The sequence below is a fragment of the Xiphophorus couchianus genome, chromosome 17, assembly GCF_001444195.1.
Source record: "Xiphophorus couchianus chromosome 17, X_couchianus-1.0, whole genome shotgun sequence".
Lineage (NCBI taxonomy): Eukaryota > Metazoa > Chordata > Actinopteri > Cyprinodontiformes > Poeciliidae > Xiphophorus > Xiphophorus couchianus.
Genome location: NC_040244.1, coordinates 1,029,937 through 1,051,921, shown reverse-complemented (window position 1 = coordinate 1,051,921; position 21,985 = coordinate 1,029,937). Strand labels below are relative to the sequence as shown.

Sequence of the window (21,985 nt, the reverse complement as noted above, 5' to 3'; positions counted from 1 at the left end):
TTTCTGATTATCAACCTTTAGGGAACAAAAAAGTCTCACATTTTACTGACAAGTGACCGCACCATATGGAAGAGCTAATGAGTTACTTGGCCACACCCCTAACTATATACTATAACCAAGTCATCAGGGGAAGTTAAGCTTTCTCACTTTAGAGTTTATTTTGTACAAACTTTCAGCTGAAACAACATGAGTTTCATTTTCCGCTGTTGGTGTTTAAACGGACGTCTGTCAGCACTGATCAGCTCAAACTGGACAAGCTTGGTGGTTTTTCTGTTTTGTGACTTAAACATGAAAAACATTCAGTCAAAACAAGCTGAAAAAGAAACACATCTGAGATTATTTAAGGTGATTTTCTCCATAAACACTCAGAGGTCGGCGTTATTTAAATTAAATCCCAGAGATGTTCGTTTTGAAGCACAAATCCAACATCTAAAAGCTTTAAAGAGCTGAATCTGCGCCGTCACTCATTCATCCTCGCTTGTTTTCTCCTGCCGGCTGCTGATATAAAGCCATTATTCCCCCAATCAGAGCTTAATTATGTCAATTATTGTGTGATGATAATGACTGCAGCTCTTATCTCCTGCTTCAACCCCAGAGATGAGGACTGATGGATATGTGAGAAAACAGGCTGGAGTCGTTCTTGCGCCAGTTTCAGACATTTTTTCCACTTCCAACAAACAAACAAACGGCGTTCCCAGGACAGAGAGGCTGAGACTCACCGCCACGCCGCCGCTGGTCTGCGTCTCCCTGTAGGTGAAGTTGCAGACGGCCCAGGCCAGGTAGTAGGTGGACATGCGGGGCGTCCGGGCGAAGTGGTCGGTCACCCAGCCGTCCTCGTCCGGCCAGCTGCTGTCCACCGGCATGTTGGACAGAGACGTGTACTGCGAGTCGTGGCGGAGGCTCAGGGAGAAGGTGGCCTTGTAGACGGGCTCGTCGAAGCAGGGGAAGGCCTTCCGGGCGTGGATCGGGCTGAACTGGGTCACTGCCAGGTACCTGGACAGGGAGACAAAACATCAGCACCAGAAGGTCCAACTCATCCTGGGCTGAAACGGTTCTGCGCCTCATCGTCTTGGACGTTCTCCACAATCTACAGATTGAGCTGTGGAAGTGGATCCAAGCGGTTCTGATCCAAACGAACCTCAGGTTGGTTCCACCGCTCTGGACTTTATTAATGTCAGCAACAGTAAAACCATTTTCCTGTGATTCTGATGAGAAAAATCCATCAACACAAACCCACAGAGCTCTAAAGTCAGCAACTCAACCCGGCATTTCTTTAATAAAACTCAGACCTTTACTGGAAATGACAGAATTCACACTCCGTCTGCCAGATTTCACCTTTTTTCCTTATTTTATCTCTTCTGCTTTCATTCAATCGCCTCTCTGACCTCCCTCTGTTAGAGACAGAGGTCTGTGTCAATATGGCCGCCGCCGGCTGGGTCCAGCAGCAATCATCTCCACAATAAAAAAGCTTTGCCTTTTTCTGCCAAACACAGAGGAAAAATAGCGAGCTGCTCCTCCAGCTGCTGATCTGGTGGAACAAAACTCCTTCAGCAGCTCAGTGAACTAGAGACTGGTTCTCTGCATCACATCTACATCCAAAGAGATTTCATTTCTGTCAACCTGACCGTGACTTTTGACCCCAGCAGGGAGAAACAACATCTTATAGAAAACCTGAGCAAACACAACAAAACACTGTCAGAAAGTCTCAAAATGTTTCTCAGACGACTAATTTACAGAAAAACAAGATTAACTCATAAAGATCTCAGCATCTTCATAATTCTCCTACTACTCTCCAATTTTGCAACATTTGCTGTTATGTTGACTTTTCACTTTATGCTTTCATAAATTGCCTTCACTGTAAAAACACAAAATCTTACCAAGTACTTTTGGTTTAGTTTCCAGTTACACTTGAAATAAAACAAAAAGTTTGTTTCAGGTCAATAATTCTTTAAAGTTGATTAAAATTATTAGTTTTATCAACTGAGAAGAAAAGGATGCAGCCAAAAGCTGCTGTCATTTCATTACAGTCAAGGTTTCTTCTCTTAACGGTTTAATTAAAAATAAAAACCAAACTTATAAAATAACGGCTAAATGTTGAAGGTAAAAGTTGTCTTGGACAAAAGCAAACATCATCTCACATTTTTAACAATGTAATTCTACATCCAACAGTAAAAAATTAATTCAACTCACCAAAATGTTTGTCTTTAATAAACTTGTGTTTCGGTTCATTAGCTGACTAATCTTAAATTGTGAGTAATCCGGTTTAAACTGGAGCAGAACCAAACCTTCATCCTCACTCTCTGCTAGTCGTGACATTTAATGCTGCTGCTGTTCAAATAAATCTGAGCTGAACTCAAATGAAGCCTGGAATTAACCAATCAAAGGTGTTTTTGTTGCTTAATTAAGTTTTCTCATGCTGGATTAGGTGCTTTTCACGAATGAATGTGAAGGCAGAGCCTGGTTGAGTTTAAAGCCAGGTGACCGGCAGCTCAGTGGCACGCGTCGTGTTGGAGATGCATCGTGTGCATGACCTCTGCATGACCTCTGCAGAGCAGCAGTGGTCCAACCTGACGGGCCCACTGTGGATCTGCTGTGTGACATTTACAGTCTAACATCCAGGAAGCCTTTCAACCTGATAATGCAGCAAAGATGGAGATTCAATAAACTCTGCAGCAACTTTTCACACCAGAATGAAAACAAAACGCTGGAGAAGTTTCATTATTTCAACTCTAATGTGGCAAAACGTAATAATACAGGAGGTGAAGAGCAAAGAAAGATCAGCTGTAAATAAATCAATTAATCACATGATAAATTAAAATTAGCTCAATACTTTATAGTTTATCTTTTCTAGATGATAAAAGTCTTCAGTCTGGTGTTTTGGTCTCATCTAGCTTTTCTTTTTCAACATAATTCATTTTATATGTTGTTTTATTTTGATATTTAAAATGCCTTCCAGTTCCAGTATTAAATGTTCAATGGAATTTAAAGTTTATTGATCTTTGAGAATGTGTCCTTGCATTAATATGCTATTACCGTTATATTGCTTGAAAATTGTTAAAAAACAATATTATTGTTTATCGCTTTGACAGTGGGACCGTTTCCGTCCAGCTAAATGTTGTGACTGTGCTGGGAGGATTCCACGATGCGTTGTCGTTTTCCTAACGAGGAGAATCGTGGTTAACGAGGACGGATCGGACTTCATGATGGACGAGACGCTTTATGAGGAGACCAGAGTTGGAAGAAGCTGATTGGTCAAACAGATCTACCTCCTCTAATCACCAGCAGCGGCGGCGGTGGCAGCTGCAGCAGCAGTAGCGGCAGCAGTAGCAGCATCACCAGCTGCAGCAGCAGTAGCGGCATCACCAGCTGCAGCGGCAGCAGCAGCAGCGGCAGCAGTAGCAGCATCACCAGCTGCAGCAGCAGCAGCGGCAGCAGCAGTAGCAGCATCACCAGCTGCAGCAGCAGCAGCGGCAGCAGTAGCAGCATCACCAGCCGCAGCAGCAGCAGCGGCAGCAGTAGCAGCATCACCAGCTGCAGCAGCAGCAGCTGCAGCAGTTCCTCTGTGACTTTCCCTCCAGCTGAAGCAGTAATCCAGTGCTGGATGAGTTGATGTGGATCAATACTGACCTCTCCACTCTGCAGCGCGGCTGTCAGAGAGCAATCAACCCAACATGGCCGCCAGCTGAGGCTGCTTCTCAGCACTAACTGTCCCTGAGTGTCTCTGGACCCAAGCGCTGCAGGACGGTCACACAGGCCTCCACAGTCCCACTGGAGGACTCCATCCGAGTGGGAACCCACTCTGCAGAATCAGTTTACCACTCAGGAATATCCCATCTATTAAAAACTAAAATACAAGCAGGACATTTGATTTCTGGAGATGATTTGGTTAGAACATGGAGGAACAAGGATGTTTATTTGGCAGAATTCAGTAGATTCATTTAAACGGGTTGGTAAGGTCCAAACTGATGATGGGAGTTTTCTCTGCTTACTTTAAATCCACAGTAATCAGGGATTTAAATAAAGGTTAATAAAATAATAAAATCAAATTCAAAAATACTTCATCCCAAAAGGACATGAAATGTTATAACTCATAATCTAGTATCTTCAGAGTCATTAGATGACATCATCAGTTGTTAGCTAGCACTGCTAACCAGCCTCCTTTGCTTTTGCCGCTGCCTCTCTGCCATTAGGCGGAGATGTTGGAGTAGGGGATTATAGTCATTATTATGGATGGAAGAGATGAACTGTCTTCCTTCATCTCAACTCCTCTGGGATCTGGGGTCAAAGGTCAGGTATTATTTGGTAATTAGCTGCTCCAAGCTAGAAAAACAATACCTTGTTGCCATGGATACGCATCATAGCTATTTCAATGAACCAATGGCCCAACCAGCACTCGTTCCTCCAGCAGTTTGATGGTGTTGGGTGTATCATGACTTTCTCTCTCACCAGATTTACTCCATTTGTTTGTTCATTTCTGATCTGAGAGTTTGCTCGAGTTTTCCCAGAAAGTTTGTTTTTCTGTGGTGTTGAAGCAGAAACTCCTCAAAAAATCAGCAATTGTAAGTGTTCACCTTCACATCCTCCTTCCAGGTCTTTATGTTCTCCACGAGGAGTCAAGTAGCAACAATCCAGCTGAAGTGCACTTATGGTAAATATTTCCCTGTAAGAGAAAATGGCTGCTATTACAGCAGCTTTAAAGTGCAGCTCACGGTGAAGAGCGCAGCGATACGGAGCCACATTCTGCCATTCAACCACCAAACCCAGGAGAAGCAGAAAGATGAGCGACTCACCAGCTTTCTGTGCTTTTTAAAGGTTTTAATTAGGCATCTACTGTATGTCGATAAATTAGTAGAGATCAAGGTCAAACGAGAAGTCTGCAGCTTCATCAATCCATCACCAATTTCAGAAAATAAAACCCATTGTTTTATAGATCCATCACACAGTGAAATGTTTCAACCTTTGTTTCAGGTAATCAGAGTTCTGGCTCACAGAATGAAAACCCAAAATTCAACATCGAAGATAATCAGAATATTATGAAAACGTTCAATATGCCACGCCCTAATCAGCTGATTAAAACACCTGTAAAGGTTTCCTGAGTGACTGTCTCAGTCTGGGTCATAAAATGAGGCTGAGAATATTCATAGAAAGTTGAGTGGAAGGAAACAGTGAAGTCTTCCAGACATACATGAGCGTTCAAAACGTTTACATCTTTATTGATCTGATGTAAAGTTCTGATGGGTTTTCATTCTGAGAATCAACTGACTTAGAAAAATAAAGCCTGAAATATTTATATATCTATGTGATAGATCTATAGTACAGAGGTTCATTTCCTACAATGTTGCACTTTTTCATGAGATCCAGATTTTTGGAGCTGCCCTGCAGTTAATCGGGGATGGTGACCTCCTGACCTCTGGACTCTGTGCTCTTCATCATTCAGGTTGCATGTTGCTGCTCGTCTTCATCAAAAGCATTCGGTTTGCTTGTTTTATGCCAGCAGGACGCCTCTCTGCCTCTGCAGTTAAACTCCAACATGCGGCGTTACGATGCAGATTCCTGCTGCAGAGTCTCACACTGCAGTTAAAGTTCAGTCAGATCTTCATTTCCTTTCACTAAGAAACTCAGATGCATTAATTAGCTTTTGCACCTCGTGGGTAATTTTCCTCAGAATAAATGGCTGCTAATTTGGAAGATTATTCCGTTGTCTCCTGGTACAACATTAATTAAAGTTCCAGGGATGGAAATCTGCTCTCTCTCAAAACCACTCGGATGAATCTGGCAGTTCGCCCTCCACCGGCTCACTGACAGTTTTTAGTCATCCTGGTTTTAATTGGTCCCTCCTTTGACCATCTTCATCTCTTGAACCGCCTTTCGATCGGGGCTTTGCTGCCAGAACTCCCATTTTAAAGCTAAATCCTGTTAGAAATACCAGTTATTTCTTCTTACATGTTTTTAAAGTTTCAGCTTAGCAGAACATTCATCCTGCCTCCCTAATAAATCAGTGAAAGTTGTTGCTCTAAATGCTGACAGAACTTTTAATTGGTAAACAGCAAAGGCTGCCGATTTTTAGAGAACTATCAGATTTAATATCAGTTAATTATCCTGGTTTATTGTTCCAGTAACTTACCGCTGTTGCTTTACAATCCCCTCTGGTTAAAACTCAATTTATGTTCCATTAAAGACGTTTAGCAGAGGAATAAAGCCACAAAATATGGAATATAGGTTTATTTCTGAAAGTTTAATGAACAGAGTTAAAGTATATTTTAGTCTGAAGATGAAACAGGTTTGGTGTTTGCGTCCTTCCACATAAAGTCAGCAGCTAGCCTCAACACCTGCAGGTTAGCGGTTCCCCCTATAGGCGATGGTTTCATTGGGTTCTCAAGGTTTTGAAGATGAACTACTGGATCCTGTTAATGTGTAAACTCTTCAGAAGGTGTCCAGGAGTCTTTAACCCTCCTATGGTTTTAGAGCAACGCTCAGGAGAAGAGCAGCAGATGTAACTGGTTGGACAGTGGGGAAGCAATGGGGATTTCCCCTTCAGACCATCAGTGCTCGTAACAGCACACACAAACTTGCAAAATTGCACGCGAGTCGATACTGCCAGACTGAACATTGGGTAAAAGCTTGTTGGGTCCAAATGAGCCCGTCTCTAAAGACAACAGAGAAAACCAAACAAGAATGTACGATGTAAAGTTGCGTTAATCTATTTATATTTTATCTAGAGTGGGCAGGTTTTCATCAGGAAGGCTGTGAAGTTTCTGCCAAGTCTGTGCGCATGCAGCTGTTGTTCAGAATGGAGGATTAGGTCGATAAGTTGACTCTACCAGGGCGACAGTAATTCACAAAATCTCTGATCCGATGCTGGTCCCAAAATGACTGGTTGGTGCATCTCCAGTTAAAATGATGCAAACCTGCTGACAAGTTTAAACTTGTCAGAACAGTTCCAGTTCAGAACAGGAGCAGCGTGTCCTTCAGTGAATCAAAGAGAATCTGACTGAACTCCTGATCCAGTCCAGATCTCTGTGAAGCTGATGAATCAGCAGCAGCGCCGCAGTTTCAATGTGACGGCTCCCAATCGCAATTTGATATGTTGCTTAAAGCGATCAGTGTGTCCGGGGTGTGTGTGTGTGTGTGTGTGTGTGTGTGTGTGTGTGTGTGTGTGTGTGAGAGATAATAACACATCGCTGACTCAGCAGTTTCTTCACATCTCTGATTCTGAACAAGGTGCATTCGTTGGATTTCAGCAGAAAGTGATGTCATATCCACTTCTCCACTCTTGTTCAGATTAAGCAGAGTATCACTTCATGAATGTGTGTGTGTGTGTGTGTGTGTGTGTTTGCCAGTCAATCAGGATTATTGTTAGAACAGGCGTTACCGTGGCAGCAGGATGTCACATCGTGTGTGTGGGTGTGTGTGTGTGTAACAGGCTCATCCTCCTCTCTAATAGATCCTCTCTTTATCTCGTCCCTCTCAGGCTCCCTCCATTATTCTCTCCCTCCGCCTGCCTCTCTGTTTATTATTCGTCTCTTCCTCCTCCTCCTCACCTCTCCACAGCTCCTTTCAATTTGCTTCTCTGCATCCGTTTATCTCTCCCTCCTTCCTCATCCTTCCTTCTCATTTTCAGATTTCCTTCCCTTCTTCTTCATGCAGTCCATCATCTGAGCGTAATCCCTCCTCTTCATCACTGACTCCTCTTCTCTTCTTTCTCATCTTCATGTTTTTTTCTTCTTCACCTCTGTTGAGAATTTACTTCTTTTTTCACCTTTGCCTGGCTTCACTCGTTCCCTCCTCCTCCTCTTTCCTTTGATAATCCATCCATTTTTATTTATTTTACACATTTTCTTCCCAGTCCTCCTCATCCTTTTCTCTCGTTTCCACTCGTCTTTTTCTCTCCTCTTCTTCTCTGGAGCGTTTTTCTTCCACAGGTTTGTTAGAAAAGACGAACATGAAGAAGTTTTTCCTTTTTCAGTTCCACTTTTCTGTTTCTGATCCCTGCCACAGATTTTGAACAGTCAGAGACATTCATGTCAGAATGGCCTAGTTAAAGTCCAGACTTAAATCCAACTGAGAATCTCTGAGATTATGCGTCTCTGACTGATCGGACGAAGTTTGAACTAAAAATGCTCATTCTGTCATTTCATTCAGTTGAGTCAGAGCTGAAAAAACCCAAAAATGCAGGCCACACTTTTCAGATTCCACTTCAGGAAAATCCATTTAAACAGAAAATCCTGCAGCAGATCTGGAGAGAAAGCTGGAAGTGGATTTAAACTCAGATTAAATTGTGTAAAGAAGTTTGTTCTCTTCTTGTTCTTCCTCTCAGCAGAAAGGAACAAACTTTAGAGGATTTCTCCCTGAGACGCCGAAGAGGAAGTTGTCGGTTTAAACAGGAAGTTGTTGGGAACAGGAATGCTGCGGCTGCAGGGGGCAGAGCCACCGCCACTTCCTGCTCTGATCCTTTCCTCTCAGGCTGGAGGATGAAGGTGAGGATGAGGATGCTGCGAGGAATTGAATTAAGTTTCATTTCATGGCCAATTTCAGACGGGATCAATTCTGCCTAACCAAGCGCAGTTATGGACATCGTTTAGCGTGTGGGAGAAATTTCTGGGAAATTAGTCTGACGATCCGGCCAGGAAGACTCCGGGACCATCGTGTTCGTCCTGCCAACGTAGCGCTGCTGCTGCTGGGCAAACGTTTTAAACCGCTCTTCTTCCCTGGAGTTCCTCCAGTCTGGAGGAGAACACGAACTTTGACCTGTCCTAAAATCATCATCATCCTCCGTGTGCGATGCTCAGTGTGGTTTGATACATCAAGTAATAATAATTTCACTGTTCAGATTGACGTTAGTGAGACATTATCACTAAAGGTGACCTATTATGCTTCCTTTAACGGGTTAGGGTTGGTCTATGGCCTATACAAAACATGTTCATTACATTTTTCTGAACAAAATCTTTTTTAAGTAAGATTTTAGTTAAGCCGTTTTAGGGCCTCCTGTCACTTTAAATCCAATAAGCTGCTGCTAGCCACGCCCCCAACTCAACGTTTACACTCGCATGTGAAAATGGCTGCTTACAGATCCACAATTATACAACTGTACATCTTTGAAAAGCAGAAGTGGAGCCTCCTGCACAACCGACAGGAATGCATCAAGTGCTTTCTGGATGGTAAGTCAACAACTAAACGCTTGTTTTTTCCAGCAGCCATTGTCCAGCAGTAAAACCAGCTGACCAAACGTGCTGGAGCTCCGCTGGGGTTGCTAGGTAACAGCACAGTGCGACTTAACTAGAAGGTTTTTGAAACGGCATATTTTCCAGATACCAAAAAACACGAACTTATTACTAAACACAGCTGGGCAGTTTGTTTTTAGAAGAATTAGAAAACCAAGTGGAAGTACAAAGACGCTCCAAGTAGAAATTTTGTAAAGTAGGTCGCCTTTAATGCATGTTAAATCGCATTTATCGTCTCTGACCATCTCTGGTTCTCCATGTTGATGTCTAAAAAATGAAAAGCCAGGAAACACTCAGGAGTTTAAAGGAGAAACTGATAGAAGTCACTAAATTCAAAACCACCTGGAGCCAGAAAACTACAAACTGAATTCAGTTATTACAACTGAAAACCAGTGATCAGCCCGAAACCTGGGAGTAGTGATGGACTCTGACCTGAACCTCCAGAGCCACATAAAGACAGTTACAAAGTCGGCCTTCTATCACCTGAAGAACATTTCCAGGATTAAAGGACTAATGTCTCAGCCAGATCTAGAGAAACTCATCCATGCATTCATCTTTAGTCGTATTGATTATTGCAACAGCGTCTTCACAGGTCTGTCCAACAAATCAATCAAACAGCTGCAGCTGATCCAGAATGCTGCTGCTGGTGTTCTCACTAAAACCAGGAAGATAGAGACCATAACACCAGTTTTAAAGTCCCTCCACTGGCTCCCTGTAGCTCAAAGAATAGACTTTAATATACTGTTGTTAGTTTACAAATCACTGAACGGCTTAGTACCACAATACATTAAAGATCTGCTGTTGTTGTATCAACCTTCCAGACCTCTCAGGTTCTGGTTCTGGTTCTGCTCTGCATCCCCAGAACCAGAACCAAACGAGGAGAAGCAGCTTTCAGCATCTATGCACCACAAATTTAGAACAAACTTCCAGAAAACTGTAAAACAGCTGAAACACTGACTTCTTTTAAATCTCGACTAAAAACTCACCTGTTTAGAATTGTATTTGAAATGTAATCAATTACAAATTTATGGATGGAACTTGATTTAATGTCATGTTTTGATAGTTGATTCTATGTTGCTTTGTGTTTCTGTGTTTGATATGATGTAAAGCACTTTGAAATGTCTTGCTGCTGAAATGTGCTATACAAATAAAATTTGATTGATTGATTGATTAAAGTCCAGCTGATGGTTCCTGTTCAGCTACAGAGAGAAGGACTGAGCAGAACTAAACTGGTTTAACTGGACTAATTCATTCTCCCTCTATCAGCTTCACAAGTATCTAAACTCAGTCTGGGGTTTAGCGGAGCTCCACATATTAAGCTATTCTCACAGTGGGTTAGCGTTAGCTGCATGGCTGCATCAAGCTAATCCTGAAGCTAACACACACCTCAGTACTGTACAGACCCAGAACACACAGGCTGCTTGCAGCAGAAAGTTCTCCAGGAAAATTAGATTTAAAAATCAATTTCTCCAACAGTATATTTGCTGTAAATCAAGTCGCTGATAACTGATAAATCAGTTAGTTTGTCCTTGTTTTCCTGTACTTATGTAATGTTTAATTTTACTTCTAACATTTTTAATTATCTTGTTGCTGAAAATGTGCTACATAAATAAATTGCCTTGTTTTCCATATTTTTAATAATTGCAGAGCGTTGGAGCCACTCGGAACAACAATTATCTCAAAATGTAACATTTTTTCCGCAGAATTTAAACTTTTATACCAGAATTTGGTGGACTAATAGTCTGCATACTTTTTCTTTTTCACAGTGGCACTAATCACCTTCTGTAATAAATACACAAATGATCAGTTGCAATTTATTTTTAAAAACTATACAGTATCATTTTCATATGCTGTAAATTTGACTTTAGTGTACAAACTTATTCTTATTGTGCGTTTTTACATTCCTACCTTTGTGTAAATATGAATGCAACATAAAGTTATTCACCAGATAACAAATCAGAACATCCTTTTCCTGTTTCTGGTCAGTTACCAGAAATGTTTCGATTGTTTCAAGATGGCGGATAACTAGAAAGCAGCAGCATGGACCAGGGGAGAGCCTTCAGAACCCATTAATCAGCTTTCCTCAGATAAATTAGGATTCTGGTTTCCCATATTCTACCAGATTAACTCCAACAAATCCGTCCAACTGCTGCTCTCAGCAACGCCGTGTGTTAGAAAAATCTTTATTCTGCTGGTGTAAACACGAACCGCGCTGCTCAGAAAAGCCCGTTTGTCTTTCATACGACATTAAACCAATCAGGTTGTGCACGGAGCGGACAGTGGGCAGGTTTCCCCCCAGAAGCTGCGTTTAACTTTAACTAGCCGCTCGTTGTGTTGTGATCGAGCTGCGCTGGTGCAGCAGCTGCCACATCGATCCCAGATCGATCCCAACACACGCTGCCGGGGAACATGGGAAAAGTAAACACACACACACAGGAGGGATCTGATTGGTGCAGAGTTTTAGCTCAGTGTGTGCCAGAACGTCTGGCAGAAAGGAAATCAGACCTGATTTCATTTTTCTAACAAGCTGCTGCAAATACACTTTAAAGAACAAAACCATGGCAACCAGAACATGAACTAAGATAAAACCAGTTTCTACATGGGTTTTATATCACCTCATTATAATCTCCCTCTTTGTTCACATCAACGCCTGCAGGCAACAGAAATATGATGAAGAAAAAACACGTTAGACGGATTCTGTCATCCTGACCTGCAGATCAGATCAATCATCAGAACGCAGCAGAAATTAAATTCATCTGTTCAGCAGCGAAACATTTTTATATTACTGGATGTTTTCACACCGACTGAAAAACATCAGCAGTCTAAACCGCAGCCGGTTTCCTTCATTTACTCTACGGTGTAGACTAACAGACACGACAGTCATGAAGTGAATCCTGCTGATTGCTAATGTAAAAAAATTAAATACGTCAAACTACGGTTAAATTAAAGCACAGACTTCTCTGGTTTCATTTTAAATCAGTCAGACAAAAACTCACCTGAATAAACTTTTTAATCCAAACAAGCAGTAACAGATACTAATGAAAGGCAAAAAATGTGCTGCAGATTATTTGGTAGTTTGTAATCCAACAGAAAAATAATTTAAATTACATTATTCTAATCTTTGGATCAAAGAATACGGAGATAATTTCCTGCCAAAATGTTGAAAACAAATTAAACTGTATGGAGTTTAAACTGATCTCCAATCACATACGGAACAATCCGAAACTACGGAAGGTTTCTGCCAAAAGTCACGTAATACCTAAAATTGAGTGAAGTATTCACTCCCCTATGAAAAAAGGGGGCGCCACTGAGACAACTGCCAATAACATCTACAGGACAATTTCCAAAAATTACAGTAAAATCTAGTTCTAGTTCATGTATGTGAGAGCAGAGAGGCTCATATGAAGGAGGGACACTTTGTTTGTAAAATAAGTTTTATTTGTGTGGAACATTATGGCAGGAAATTAACTCCATACAAAAACTCTATCAGATTTTTATCAAACTTTAAAAAAGGCATTAAATATGTTCATGTCTTTTACATGCGTTTACAGAGCAAGAAATGTTGGATTTTTTAGTTTAAAAAGGATTTAATAAACAGAATTTATTTTTGTTTATTTGCTTTTTGTATTTTTTGACATGCCAAGTCATAAGTTAGTTAACAAAAATTAAAACTTTATCTTGCACTCTAAAGACTTGAGATTCAACTTATTACCAAGTTTATAACGACCTGGTGAAGCTTCACTTAACGTCTTTTGTTGCTAATCTGTGAGGATATTTCAGGTTCTTACAAAATAAAAGCACTTCCTGTTTGATTCATTGGTGATTATTCTTGTGAATGTTTTTTTTTAGATTATAGAGATTCTTCTGAAACCTAAAGCTTTGTTGCGATGTAGTGTGTTTTATTAAAATGTGACAGTATGTGAACATTTTGCTCATGTTTTGTTTGGGATGTAAATATTAATAGCAGCTGATTTAATGCAGGAATAAAGATTTTTACTGCAACTTCTTTCTACTTGAACTTTTATTAGATTTTTTCTTTTTAAGTTCCATTCAGAACAAACCAATAAACTAAACTAATGGGATAAATATTGTGTTTTATAAGTTGGACCATAATTCCCTGGAGGTTTGTAACACGTTGACTGAAAGGTTCTGACTGTTGATGATAATGGTTTTAAAATGATAACCTGCAGCGCTGCAGCAGCTCAGGCTGACGACGCAGCATGAAGCTGAAGTGAGAGCCATAATTTCACCTATTAGAGGAAAAAAACAAAAAAACAACCTGTGAAGACAGAACATCTTCCTCTGGAGCTTTCTCTAAGTGTTAATAACTGTCTGCTGCTGATGTTTGCTGTTATTTCTATCGGATCGGTGCCGATCGCTGTGATCACCGAGTCGGACTGAGTCAGTTCGCTGCCTGTTTGATGCCAAACCGGACCGATCACGTTACTGTAGAAACGGAAGAGTGGCGGATTAAAACGACAACGGTTAACGTTGGACAGTCCTGCTCCGGTTCTGATCCGGTCCCGTTCCTCCTCTCTGCTGAACAGAACCACATCAGCTGCTGTCTGACTGGAGCAAACAAGCAGCAGCTTCTTGGCAGGTACAGAACTCCGACTCATTAGCACTAATTAACACATTACTGAGCTAAATAAACACGGTTGGCTCCAGTGCCATAAAATCAATTTACAATGAATGTTTTCATCACTTTCAGCTCTGGAAACTAAACTTGGACGGTTGATCATTTGTGCTTTACAGCTTTCCATAAAGTTAGCAGGACACCAGTTACATCCACGATAAAAACTGAGGAAAGTATTAAAAAAAAACTTTCAAGCAAAAAATTAATCGGAGCAGAACGAAGATGAAAGCTGTAGAAGAAATCGATGCACAACCACAGAAGAAGAGATCCCAGCTCAAATTTCAGTTTAAAAAGTTCAGATTTATCTGGAGAGAAGGACTGGAGACCAAACAAACCGGCACCCTGCGGAGGATCAGAGTGCACCGCAGTGTTCAGCCTACAGAGGGCAGCAGGTCCGTCCAACTACCAGCACCAGTTTGACCCCAGAGATCCTGCAAACCTCACTTTTATCCACATAAACAGTTTAACTGTGTTACAGTTGAAATGTCCAGCTTATAACACAAACCAATTCAATTATTCACGATAAGTTAGAATGAGTTTGATCATTTCAATTCTGGCTAATATTTTTTTAAGGTAAATTTTGTTTACAGACTTTATAAAACATTTTATTAATGTTTATGTTTTTGGTCATTTTAAATCACTTCTTAAACTTATTTTTATTCGTTGCCATTTAATTGAGGCCTGATACTGGAACTTTTCTGTTGTGATGTTTTATTTTTATTTCACTTACTTATTATTTGTATTATTATTATTTCCCTCTATTGGTGCGGTTTTAAACCTGTTTTTAAAATTGCTATATAAATAAATTTGACATTGACATAGTTGGTATTTATTTCCGTTTTATTTATTGTTTTGGTTATTTAGTTTTATTTTGGACATTTAAAATATCTTATAGTTCCAGAGTGTTTACTAAATTAAAGTATAATATTGGTCTTTGAGAGAGCAAACTTACATCGTAAATCTGCTAATTGTCTCAAAATGACGATGTTATCGTTTATCGTAATAATTTCAGCAAAATGTTTTATTTACAACTTAAAATGCTTTCAGCTAATATTGCACAAATAAAAAAGTTCTACAGCACCCACCACAGACGTATGTGTCACAATTAAGTTTAGCTTTTAAATTTAAACGGCATCTCAGGTGAATGTTGGAAAATATCGCTAAGAAGAAAATGTGAATTAGGTGTTTGGAGTGAATCAACATTGGCCACGTAAAGCGCAATTTCCTCAGATGTTGACGCCACTATTGGCTGTAATAAACAGGAAGTAGAAGTTACAAGCTAACATGAATTAGCGTGGATCAGACTTCAAGGTTTTCCAGAGTTTCGTGGCTCTGGTAAGAGTTCACTACGTCAAAATTTATTCAGGAAATAAATTTCCGTCTAATTTTTAGAACACAAACTGTTTTTCAGAAATCATAAAAAGCACCTCTAGTGAGCGTAGAAACTTTTCTGCTGAGGAACTTTGAATTTTGCAATCCTTCAAAATTGCAAAATTGTACATATAATAAAAATAAGTTGATGGAAACAAGGTGAGTGAATCTCGATGTTTTCAGTCCTCAGGTTTTTGTGGTTGTACTTCAGTAAACTTCAGCACTGAGACAAACTCCAGAGTTAGCAGCTGCTTACAGGGAAGCGGCTGCCAGGTTTGTGTTGCATTGTGGGATGCGGTAGAGTAAACTAACTAAAATAAGGCTCCTCTATACTCCTTCCAGCCTGACTCTCAGGTGAGGTTTAGTTTTTAGAACCTGAGCACCAAACTCATCATCTTTATCTGCAGATTACAGTCAAATATTCAGTAAATAATCTCCGTCTGCTGCTGAGTCACAGCTCAGCTATGAGCCCAGATGATTCAGTGATCTGTCTCAGGCGTTAGCTGCAGAATCACATTTTAGATCAGAAACCCAAAGCAACAGCCAATCAGGAGCCTGGAAACTGGATTCCAGCCAATTAGCTGTTTGAGTACAGAGCGCTAACACAAACACGCATCATCTCAAAGCCGGTTTCCCATCAGTCCCTTGGGGACCAGACCTGACGTGGAAACGACACAAGAGCTTCTGGGAATTTCATAAAGAGGGAGTGAGTGTGTGTGTATGGTCTGACAGCTGCAACACACACATTATGGTGTGTGAGAGTTAATCAATGTCGTGGGTGTGAGGCTGTGACCTTTTCTAGTGGAACGACCTGCTGCTCTGTGTGTGTGTGTGTGTGTGTGTGTGTGTGTGTGTGTGTGTGTGTGTGTGTGTGTGTGTACCGTCTCTCCCGCTGCAGGGTGTAGGAGCTCCTGAAGAATCCCAGCAGCTCGTCCTCGATGGCGGCGTCAAAGCTGACATTGAGCCGGTACAGCCTGCCGGGCTTCAGCTCGCGGTGCAGAACCACCACGTACATCTGATTGACCGGGAAGGGGAAGTGGCGGTGGACGCGCATGACTCCGCCCCCTGGCCTGTTGGCGGCCCGGCCGCCGGCGCCGCTCTCTGCTGCCACGGAAACCCGGTCCACCTGAACAGAGAAGGAGGTTTGGATCATCTGTCAAACATCCTTCAAGTGTAACTTTTCTAAGTCTTCACTTAGTGGTCAAACATCTTAAAGAACAAAACTATAAAAATTATCAACGGTTTTTGTTCTGAAATAAAACGCTAAAGGAATAAAATGTTTAATTTCCTCAGATTCAAACATTTCAACCTGTGATATTTCAGATCGACTCACTGACATGCAACCTGCTGAACGCAGCACCGCAACCATCATGTTAATGAATAATGACATTAAAAATGGCATTTCAATGGTAAAAATGTCAAAGAACAATTCAACCAGACATGAATTCAAGAGAAACATTTCAACCTGAAACAACGTCAATCGCCAATTATTGCCAGGGCAACATTTCGACAGGACAGCAAATCGAAAGCAACGACATCAACCTACAGTGATGTCAAACAGAAACATTTTATCTGGAACCATTTTAAAATATTCAAGCTGTAACAATGTGAAGAGCAACATTTTAATCTGCAATGATTTCAAAAAGTTCAGCTCATTGATTTGGAGGCAATATTTCAACCCATGGAGTGACAGAATCTGACTTTTCTACCCAGACAACAAATAAAGAATTTGCTGCTTCATTAAAACACATTTTATGGAATAATGACACCAAAAGTTGCATTTAATCCAGAATTACACTGAACTGTTTAACTGCATGTTGCATTTTGTCATTTAACATCACATTTTGTCACGCAACAAAAATGAAACAAGACAAAATGGTGCATTTCATTACATAAAGCTAAACATGACATTTTGTCAGGTAACAAAAGTGAATCATGTCGCCCAACATCACTAAACATGATATTTTACACCAAAACTAAATATAAACCGTTTAATTTCCCCTTCATTTCATTTCATTTTAAAACTTTACTTACTGCCTGATTTGTCCCGACTGCAGCACAACAAACTAAACTTTGTTGGTTTTCAAGTTTAAAATAATGAAAAAAAGCAACAATTTACTCCATGATTACATACAGATCATGAATGCATTATGTTTTAATTATCTATAATAAAATGGAAATAATGTGCAATGTTTTTGTTTCTTCATCTGAATTAAAATAAACAATAGATCTGTTTGGTGAGTCCCAGAACAGCGCCCTCTGTTGTTTGGATAAACTATGACAAACTGCAACATTACTTAATGTTAACAGCAGCTGTTCCTCTGACTGGCGGACATGTTGCTGAATTAATTGACAGATTTCCCCAAATAGCAGCAGAAGGGAAACGTTGGGCGTTTGTGAACTGAAAGTGACCATAAGATGAAGAAACAGAAGCAGTGAAAGCGAGCAGAGAGTCACATGTGACAGCAGCGCAGCGCGGCGCCGCGCCCGGCTCATCACAGGCCCAGAGCATCACAGGTGCTCTCACTTGTCCCGGCTGATTAGACGGCAGCTCAGGTTCAAGCTGACTGGGGATTGGATGGTAATTAAATGAAATGTCACCAAACTCGGAGCACGCTGGAGAAAAAAAAAAATAATCAAAGCAAGCAGGTGCAAAGTAACTAACAAGATGGAGGAGAGAAGCGGCTCTCCCACTCAGTCCTGAGCGGTTTAATCAGCGGCTGAGTGAACCGGGCTCCGTGGGTCAGCTCTGTGGGCGGAGCAGGACCCGACACTTCACACAAAAAAACATCTGAACTCTGATTCTTTTCAAGGGTGAGATGATGCAACAAGAACAAGGAGCCTTTCTAAAATTAATCAGCTGCTGAGTTTAAAGTGTTTTCCTGACTGGAGCAGAATCGGTCCCTCACTGAAGCCTTTTCTGCCTTCATCAGCTCCTCTTCCTCTTCAGCCACTTACTGAAACTAGCTAACAGTAGAAGGAGCTGCCGTCAGGTTATAAAAAACCCAAGAAGTATTGATTTAAACATATCGATTTACATATTATTGATTCTCATTTACTTCTAATCAGAATCGATTGAAATTGTTTCCAAAATTGATGTTAAAAAGTAAAAAAATCTGATGTCCGTCGGCGACCATTTTGAAACTACGCCGAACGTCATGACATCGCCACGCAGACGCTACTGGAGCGTACACATGCGCGGAAATGTACATATTTTTGTACAGTTTTGGCTTAATTACTGCTCTAAAGGTTATTAACAAAAAGAAGCAGCACATGTTTAATGATAAATCAATTACTACTTACTACTACTACTATAACCGATTACTAAATTAGTTTGGTTATTTCAATAATAGACTCATTACAATTAATCCAGTTCACCATTTCAACCCTTTAAGGTACTAAAAGCACGCCACACTTTTCAGAGTCATATTTATGAAATTAAAGAAATGTTCTTCCTGATTCTGCTCCACTTTGAATTCGATCCTTTCTTGCATTTCCTCCTGAAATCCGTGGCTGGTTCAGACGGGCCCGGCAGCGCAGCTCTGAACGTAAACAGAGAACAAAGCCGAGCCTGGTTTTACTCGCTGCATACTCTCCGTCTGACCTTCTTACCAAAATACTCCTGCACTGCTAATATTTACTTAAGACTGGCCCAGTTACGGCGCTCCCTGGAGCCCAAACACAACATAAAACGACGCAGATGTGGTTCTGAAAGCCGGCAGAAGGAAGGATCAAACATCAACCACTTATAAGCCAGTAATGAAGCCCGCATTAACTAACTGGTGTTACTGGGACGGGCTCTTCCCAACCTCTGGGTCCAATTAGAGGCAGAGTGCTGCTTGGTCCCGCAGCGCGGTGCGTTCAGGAATGGGTCGATGAGGACAGAGGCTCTGCTGACACGGAGAGGAAACGTTGGGATTAAACAGATTTGTTTCAGGCTTTTCTGCTGAGTCCGCAGCTCCGAGGCGCCTTCAAACGCCTCAAATTGCTTTTTATTTTGGCCGGACTCTTGGAGACGCTCCTCGCTGGAAACACGGACACGTTTCTGGACACAACTCTTTATTATCCTGGCTGTAAAAACCTGGAGCTGCCGCTAAAGAGCCGCTGAGGACGGCTTGGTGTGATTCAGTCAGGATGGGAGACCCCCTGGGGAGCCAGGTGCCTCAAAAATATTCAATAAGTTACAAACAGAAAACACTATGATTTAAAGCCAGTCAGTCCTTTTAATCAGGCAGACTTAAACACTTTTGACAGATTTTTATTTTAATGTCATTTTGGTCCTCGTCCCTGCATGTTGAGCTATTGGAACAACTTGAAAGTGAAGGACACAGGAAGGGCCACTGCAAAACAAATCTGACTTTTTTCTCAAAATTCTTTTTTTCCCCATCAAGGTTTAGAATTTAGTCCCAGAATTCTGAGATTCAAGACTGAATTTGGAGAAAAAAACCTGAGAAGAAGTCAGAATTTTGAGAAATAAAGTCAAAATACGGAGAGAACAAAAGTCAGAATTTTATTTTTTTGCTGTGGCCCTAATTCCCTTACAAAGAGGACAAAAGAATAAATATCAGCCTTAAATAACCTGACTATCTGCAGATGCATCACAATTTTTTTATTCCATTTCTTTTGGGAGCAATAGTATTTTTTTATTTGAACACTCCTCCTTTTGTGCAAAAAGAGGAAAGAAATCCAGATTTATCCATAATCAATGAGTTTTTCTGCATGACACAATAACGGAAACAGAGCAACAGTCCAGGACATGAACACTGATCAATCAGCTCGTTGTGTTTTATCTCACAGCTAAAGTAAAGATCCTCTCCAGATTCTATGAGTTCAGAAACTTTGAAAATGATCAGATATGATTTAGCTCCACATATGGAAGAGGCAAAGAACTGAATCGGGCCGTTCAGACTGTCATGAAAAACAAAGTTGGGGGGAACTTGAAACTGATGTTACCCAGCAGTTTGTTGCTAGACAACCAAAGAACAAGCGAGTTAGTTGATTCCACCAACCTTGCTTAGCTAGGGTTGAGCAGCTTAAACCTTCTCTCTGCCTACATCTCCCAGAATGCTGTGTGATTTTGGATCGGAATTCAATAAATATATTTTGAATATTCTATTAGGCATATTAATCATTGATATTGATGAAATGTCCACCTATATTGTTTCTGATTTGTCGTCCAGCCCTATGTCGCCTGTTATGAACGTAGCCTAAGCTAACAGATTCGCTAACGGATCCCAGAAATGTAGCCGGTTGATGGGATTCAGACTAAACTGCTGAAGAAAAGAAAAAAAAGAATCTGACAGAAAATATGAATTGGGTTTCTCTATTTGGATGTCACTTGGTGTACATTCAGCCAGAAGTATTATGGGACGGCTTGGATCAAAGTTGATTCGTGGCCCAAGTTCAACTGAGTATCTATGAAAACATCAATCAACCGAGAGCAGAAGAAGAAGAAAAGCAGCGCTGGCTGTCAGATTGTCGTGCTCCAGCAGCCTTTGGTTTCAGACTCCTGTCACTGAAAACTCTCCATCCTAAATAGATTTGGTTTGCGATCGCAGGAGAGCGTACGCTGACATTCCTGTCGGCCTCCGTTTGAATAATCATAAATCTGACGGCTCCGTCTGACCCGGTAATGAACCGCGGCCCGGCTATAATGGAAAAACCATAAAAACGCTGCTTTAGGAATCAGCCAAGGTTAGAGCGGTGAAGTCGCTTCCCAGCAGCCTCTCTGCACTCTCACTGTCCTGTCAGATCAGCTGACCAATCAATACGCACGTTAAGACGGGCCGGGTGTTAAAACGCCAACGCCGGATCCGTGATTTAAAGGGCCGGAGCGTCCCAGTGTCCCAGCCGGAGGACGGCAGGACGCGACCGGAGGAAGCAGAAATTAGAACGGAAAGAGGCGCCACTTGTTCATTATCATTGACATGAGCTGAACCGCCGGCTGCCTGCAGGGCTTTCCTTTCATTTTAAAAAGGTCAGCAGAATCTTCTCCGCTTTTTTTCCCTGGAATCGCTCGAAAATCCAAAGATCTCAACATTTTTCTCCTCCTCCCCCACCAGCTGCTGCTATATTTACACAGTTTTTTTTGGGGGGGGGGGGGGGGGGGGTTTGCTTTCTGGGTTTATACATGGCGGCCATTTACCTTTTCAGACTCCATTAAGTGTGAGGACACCTTAGGAGGGCTGCCTGATGCCCAGCAACAGCCATTAATTCACCTGCAGCCGGACACAAACACCAGGCAGGCCGCAGGGCTCCTAATTGGCCCTGGCCCAAATTAGACACATTTATCCATCTCTCACATTAGCCCAGATGAACGCTGTGAAAAATCACGTTGCCGCCGCGTTTCTCCCAGGCGCTCTCCTGCCATCCCACTTCAGGCTGAAGCAGCAACTTTGGCAGCTAATTAGCCTCGTTAGAGGAATCCGGGAGGCCGAAAGTGGGAATAGGGTTTCTTTGTTTGGGGTTTTCTTCCAGACGCAGAGCAGACATCTGGCTGCAAACACACTCTTGTTTGGAAAAGCATCTTAAGGAAATGCTTATGAAGGCTTCAGCTGCTGTTTTAGCTCAGCTTCATTTAAAATGCATCAATATACACTCAGAAGTTGCAGCATTTTATGATGTAAATCTGTAACTAAAGTAAGGTTTAAGTTTGGCTTTAACTGAAAAATACCAGAGTTTTGTTCACGTTTGGTTGATTCAGGTCACAGATGATGACGATCCATCTTTGCAAATCCTTCCTGGTGGTCCAAATGGG

General features: G+C 41.4%; 1 protein-coding gene across 3 annotated transcripts in view; it reads right to left on the bottom strand.

Annotated features, from left to right (window-relative positions):
* The window catches only part of LOC114160787 (thyrotropin-releasing hormone-degrading ectoenzyme), a 165,029-nt gene that overhangs the window by 136,017 nt on the left and 7,027 nt on the right, over positions 1 to 21,985 (bottom strand). For all 3 annotated transcript variants that reach the window (XR_003598850.1, XM_028043578.1, XM_028043577.1), the window contains exons 2-3: positions 16,110 to 16,354; positions 720 to 993 (exon numbers count right to left, since the gene is read on the bottom strand). Coding sequence is in view for 2 of the 3 variants with exons in the window: in XM_028043578.1 (XP_027899379.1) it covers positions 720 to 993; positions 16,110 to 16,354 (519 nt within the window). In the remaining variant the exon portion in view is untranslated. The remainder of the gene's footprint in view (positions 1 to 719; positions 994 to 16,109; positions 16,355 to 21,985) is intronic.